The sequence below is a fragment of the Adiantum capillus-veneris genome, chromosome 3 (genome assembly GCF_014529385.1).
Source record: "Adiantum capillus-veneris isolate H3 chromosome 3, ASM1452938v2, whole genome shotgun sequence".
In the NCBI taxonomy this organism is placed as follows: Eukaryota; Viridiplantae; Streptophyta; class Polypodiopsida; order Polypodiales; family Pteridaceae; genus Adiantum; species Adiantum capillus-veneris.
The window spans coordinates 76,161,739-76,167,772 of record NC_140933.1 but is presented as its reverse complement, the minus strand read 5'-3'; the positions used below and the strand labels follow the sequence as shown (position 1 = coordinate 76,167,772).

The following is a 6,034-nucleotide window of genomic DNA, read 5'->3' as shown; positions in this document are numbered from 1 at the left end:
TTCAAATGGCTTACATCACAATACACACACATAGATACGCCGACACGCAACTAGACACGAGAGCAAAGAGAAACTTCTCATAAAATGGGGGTAGATCGAGCAATTAACGTGGCAAGAAACCATTCAAGGATAGGATGTACAATGATGGAATTTATTAGGTAAAACTACCTCCTTTATCTTTCTATTGCTCGGCCTACTGCTCAGTCACTTGCATTTGATGCTTCGGCCATCTCCGTCGCTTGTCAACATCGATTTTCCTCAACACTCCTTGATGCAGAGCCTCCTTTGATTATCATTTTGCTTCTACTCTGCAATGATGTCCTTCGCATACAATGGTCGACTGTCTACCTGCAGCACAGTAATTCCCTCTGCAGCCCCACAGGCACAACCCTCATGCTCTTGCGAACCCTTGATTGTAAATTCCCTCAGTATCCCTCAAACCTGCTAAGATTTCCTAACGCTGCCTTCAGCCTTTCTCCACGCTCTCTTGCCACCCACTCTCGACCATGGGGGCTCCCTTGCAAGCTCACCTTCTCAAGCCTTGGCAGTCCCAACCTCAGGTCCGAGTCCCCCCTTCAACACATCTGTTCGATTCTCCTTCTAGAAAGTTGGAGGCCCTCGGCCCTACTCACCCGAGTCTGCCTGTCCATCCTTTCTTTCTTGCCCCCACTACGCTCCTACTACCTTGTGCTGCTCTCGGCCTTGTGTCCAGCGCCCTCCTCCTCTTTGGCCAATAGCGAGGTCCTCTCCCCCCTGCAAAATCTGACCCTACTGCACCCTTGCAAACTAGTCCCCCTCTTGCAACTGGCCCTACTCTTGCATAATAAGTTCTGACGGCCCTGACTTGCTCACGATATCTCCAGCCCCTCCAGCTGCCCTGCTCGCCCCTTTCTCTGCAGCCAACTGGCGGGCTCCCTTATGCAGCCGGCCTCTGCAATGTCCTTTTTTTTTGCCCCTGGTTGCATCTCCCTCCTTGAGAAAGCTGGGGCCCTCGACCCTACTCGCCATGCAACTGTAGCGCTCCACTCCTCCTCCAGATGGCAACTTTCCCATGCAAGCTACAGAGCCCACAGCCCTCGTTTGCATGCCCCTAAAAAAAATAAAATTATTCTTGTTTTTAAAAAACAACCTCGATGTGGCGAGCATTCACGCACCGTTGATGTCCGGCGAGCATTCACGCACCGTTGATGTCCGGCCTGCCCGTCGACTTCTTCTCCAACCCCCATCACGTTTGCAACTCGTTACATTGGTCCTTGTAATGGCGCCAATTCATGGCCGGCCGTCATATCTTGAACTTGCCGAGCACGATCGACACCTTCATACACACAATGGCACAATTTCTCCAGCAAAGATTCACAACCATGCTTGGCCTGCAAAATGCTGGATCTGGCATACACGTCCTGCGATACTTGCTCCAATCTGCATCTAGCACATGACCAAGCCTACAACCATCAACCTACCTGCTGCCGTGCACCTGCCACCACTGACACTTTCTCGGGTCGGCACGGCTTGGGTGCACCATCATTGCCCACCCCCTCGTTGAGCATTCCTGCTCAACCACAGTATTATTTAGGTAAGATAGTATTGTATAGAGAGAATGATATAACATAGCTACATAGACTACATAAGAAAAATGATGATATAGTGGCTATATAGATAGGATAGAGATAGAGAGAAAATTGTCTACTAATGCATCACCCTCCAGGGTCAAATGGAAAGCTCACAGCTTCCCCAATCATAGTGTAGGCTCCACCTGGATTAAAAACAAAACATTGACCGTGGCCATCCACTTGTAATGCATGTATATTCAAGCCGCCCTTTGCACTTATAGTCCAATAGACAGGCCACCCTTCCAGCTCTTTATAGCATGGATCTTTGTCACCCTGTATCCATAATCCTTCTTGCCAACCATAAGCATACTTTTGAACACTTGAAGCATTGGTACCATAAGTTGCTACCATTCCATCTGCTAGAGAACTCTCCATATCATCACCTTTATCATATGAGCAGTGAAACCTGCATAGTACACCTTGCAAAGCAACCTGGAACAACATTTCTATCAATAGCATAGCATAAAGTAGCCAAACCCTGCCATTTGCCTCCACTTGCTGCAAAGCCAAGCAAACATGTTCCCTTTGCAAACCTGTATCCAAACCCTCTTTAAACCGCTCCAAGGCCACCTTTTCATACTCAAGAGTATGACATGCTGGAGCTTCAACCTATTCTTTAAATACCTCATCACTTGCAAGGTTGGTGGCACCTTCCTCATTGCATGGAGCATCACTCTTATAGGTTGCACCTGTATCAATCTCCATAGAGTCATCTGCCGGAGCTATCTCTCCACGGCCACACACAAACTCCAAAACTTCAAAGTGCACCTCGACATGCCCACCAAGGCAAATTTTCCCCACCCCCTGCATAGACAAATCAACTTGACCTACCACTGCTTCTATTCCTAGCTCCTGCAAGTCATCCTCAAAAACCTGCTCTTCAATTAAGTCGGATGCACAATCAAACCATACCTCTTCCTCCAATAGGGACTCACCATCACGAGACACGAGATACGGCTGCTCGACCGGCCTGTTCACACAAGGCATCTCCACACTTGCACTATGCTCCTCTTTTACCTTCAAATGATTGGCAGGCAACTCGTTGTTACGGCATAAGCCAGTGTGTGCCATGTGTTACGCCTTGGCCATATTGGATGGTCTTGAACCTTAGTGGGGATGCCAAGGGGTGTGGCTCATGAGGAGTGAGGGGACACTACAAGCCTATAAGAATGGGCTCTTATAACCTTTGTAACCATCAAGCTTTCATTCATAGTAATCAATTATGGCGGCGGACGTTAATCTCTTTCTCTCTCTCTGTGAACATCTCTCTCTCTCTCGTTCTCTCTCTCTCTCTCTTCTCTGTAGAGGGCTCTTCTGTCTGGTGCAATGTCCCAATATGCGGATGATGCGTAACACTCGTCAGCCTCGTTGCTCGACACCTCTTCTTTAAGATCTTCTATCACCTCGTCCTCTTGAGGAAGCAAACTAGGTGGCACTCTGAATATGCCTCGCTGTATCTTTTGAGAACCGGTTGGTACTTCTTCTACCTTTTCAAGCCTGGCATCAGCTTCACGTGCTTTGATCACATCATATCAATAAAAAAATTGATACTCTTTAATTTTTTTGGGCCTAGGTCCACTGGCTGCCGCCGCGAGTACAGATTGCAACAATCTTGCCTCCATCTTTTTCTTCATCTTTTGACTCTTTGCTCTGGCAACTCTGACAGCTTCATCGAAGGTCCTTGGATCTTCATAATCCACTCTTTCATGAACATAGGGATGCAAGCAAGATAGAAACTCTTTCACGAACATAGGGATGCAAGCAAGATAGAAACCTTTCCAGCTTAAAGTATCCCACATGGGTTGATTGAGTAGCAACCGCAAAATCCCCCCAATAAGCTTCAAATTTATCAACAAAGGCATCAAAATTTGTACTTACGTCCTGTGGCAAGCCTTTGATATTTGCATTTGCTTCCGAAGCCAACACCACCTTTTGATACCTTTGTAGAAATTGCTCTCGAAATCCGATCCAATTCTGCTTGTGCACATCTTCTAAACCATCGAACCAAGCTTTTACTTTACCTCGCATCACCAAAGGTAGAATCTGGAGCTTTGCTTTATCACCTGGAATTTGCAATACTGTCAGCATAAATAGCTCAAAATCGGCTATCCAGTCGTCTGCATCTTCATCTCCTTTGAACACCGGACCAAATTCTTGCTTCATCTCGACTCACGAATACTTTGTTAGGAAGCAATCAATGGATCCTCAGTGGGAGCACCACAAGATGGAAAGGGGGAAATGAGAAAACCACCAGCACATAATATGAATGCATCTCTATAGCCCAGTGATCTCACAGCACCCCTATCCCCTAGTAAACACACACCTAAACTCACAATCTAGCAACGACTATTGTTCGAATACATACCCCACCAGGTGTGACTAGGCCAATCCCGGCACCAAGCACACAATCATGGCTCCAATCCACATCCCTTTGGGAGTACCTTCATCCACATAGATGCACCTCAGACTTTACTGACACATAGGCCACCCTTCCCAAAACTCTAGCATGTATTACACCCACAGCTAAGCAACCTTAAATCTGTAAATATTCCCTGATACTCCAACATCAGTGAGACAGACATGAGTTTTTCTTACACATTCACATTCAAATGGCTTGCATCACAATACACACACATATATATGCCAGCATGCAACTAGACACGAGAGCAAAGAGAAAATTAATTCTCATAAAAATGGGGGTAGATCGAGCAATTAACGTGGCAAGAAACCATTCAAGGATAGGATGTACAATGATGGAATTTAATAAGTAAAACTGCCTCCTTAATCTTTCTATTGCTCGGCCTACTGCTCAGTCACTTGCATTTGATGCTTCGGCCATCTCCGTCTCTTGTCAACATCGATTTTCCTCAACACTCCTTGATGCAGAGCCTCCTTTGATTATCATCTTGCTTCTCCTCTGCAAAGATGTCCTTCGCATACAATGGCCGACTGTCTACCTGCAGCACCGCAATTCCCTTTGCAGCCCCAGAGGCACAACCCTCATGCTCTTGAGAACCCTTGATTGTAAATTCCCTCTGTATCCCTCGAACCTGCTGAGCTTTCCCAGCGCTGCCTTCAGCCTTTCTTCACGCTCTCTCGCCACCCACTCACTACCATGGGGGCTCCCCTGCAAGATCACCTTCTCAAGCCTTGGCAGCCCCAACCTCAAGTCCGAGTCCCCCCTTCAACACATCTGGTCGATTCTCCTTCTAGAAAGTTGGAGGCCCTCGGCCCTACTCGCCCATCTTCCTGTCCATCCTTTCTTTCTTGCCCCTACTACCTTGTGCTGCTCTCGGCCTTGTGTCTAGCGCCCTCCTCCTCTTTGGCCAATAGCCAGGTCCTCTCCCCCCTGCAAAAACTGACCCAACTGCACCCTTGCAAACTGGTCCCCCTCTTGCAACTGGCCCTAGTCTTGCATAATAAGCCTTGACGGCCCCGACTTGCTCACGGTATCTCCAGCCCCTCCAGCTGCCCGCGACTCTCGGCCCTGCTCGCCCCTTTCTCTGCAGCCAATTGGTGGGCTCCCTATGCAGCCGGTCTCTGCAATGTCCTTCATTTTCTGCCCCTGGTTGCATCTCCCTCCCTGAGAAACTGGGGCCCTCGACCCTACTCGCCATGCAACTGTAGCGCTCCCCTCCTCCTCCAGACGTCGACTTTCCCATGCAAGCTACATAGCCCACAACCCTCGTTTGCATGCCCCTTTAAAAAAAAAATTATTCCTCGATGTGGCGAGCATTCACGCGCCGTTGATGTCCGGCCTGCCCGTCGACTTCTTCGTCGCCGACCCCCATCACGTTTGCAGCTCGTTACATTGGTCCTTCCTTGTAATGGCGACAATTCATGGTCAGCCGTCGTATCTTGAACTTTCCGAGCACGACCGACACCTTCATACACACAATGGCACGATTTCTCGAGCAAAGATTCACAACCATGCTTGGCCTGCAAAATGCCGGATCTGGCATACACGTCCTGCGGTACCTCCTCCAATCTGCATCTAGTACATGACCAAGCCTGTAACCATCAACCTACCTGCTGCCATGCACCTACCACTGATACTTTCTCGGGTTGACACGGCTTGGGCACACCACCATGCATAAGTGTAATTGGTAAACCTTTCCAATTTTATTTATTTGTTGCATTTCCAAAAAAGAAATGCTTCACGTTACTTGCCAACCCGCCGTGTGTGCTTGGTCATTCATGAAATGTAGATTCCATGCAAAATAGCTTCCCTAGAAATACAAACCACCTCCCAATTGCATTCACATTTCCTCCTCTACTGCTAGTATATATACTATAAAAATGGTCTTCAAACATGCCCCGATATATCGCCATTCACAAGATACTTGTGTTTGGTGCCATCCACATAACAAGTTGGTAGGTGTCACTTTGAAATGTTTTTGCGACATAAAAATGTCAGGTGCAAT

The 6,034-nt window shown here is 47.8% G+C and overlaps 2 protein-coding genes across 2 annotated transcripts; both read right to left on the bottom strand.

Moving 5' to 3' along the window:
- Positions 1-982: 982 nt before the first annotated feature.
- Positions 983-2,748, bottom strand: LOC147461134 (uncharacterized). Its single transcript, XM_086500090.1, has one exon. It carries the CDS (start codon positions 2,679-2,681, stop codon positions 2,220-2,222), a length of 462 nt encoding a protein of 153 aa, XP_086356216.1. The 5' UTR covers positions 2,682-2,748; the 3' UTR covers positions 983-2,219.
- Positions 2,749-4,279: 1,531 nt separating this feature from the next.
- Positions 4,280-5,674, bottom strand: LOC147461133 (uncharacterized). The gene has a single exon (XM_086500088.1). It carries the CDS (start codon positions 5,303-5,305, stop codon positions 4,844-4,846), a length of 462 nt encoding a protein of 153 aa, XP_086356214.1. The 5' UTR covers positions 5,306-5,674; the 3' UTR covers positions 4,280-4,843.
- Between the last annotated feature and the right edge of the window lie 360 nt (positions 5,675-6,034).

What these genes read in the sequence shown, in the direction of transcription:
- LOC147461134 (XM_086500090.1), bottom strand. Translation starts at nt 2,681, where the DNA reads ATGGCACACACTGGCTTATGCCGTAACAACGAGTTGCCTGCCAATCAT.
- LOC147461133 (XM_086500088.1), bottom strand. Translation starts at nt 5,305, where the DNA reads ATGCAAACGAGGGTTGTGGGCTATGTAGCTTGCATGGGAAAGTCGACG.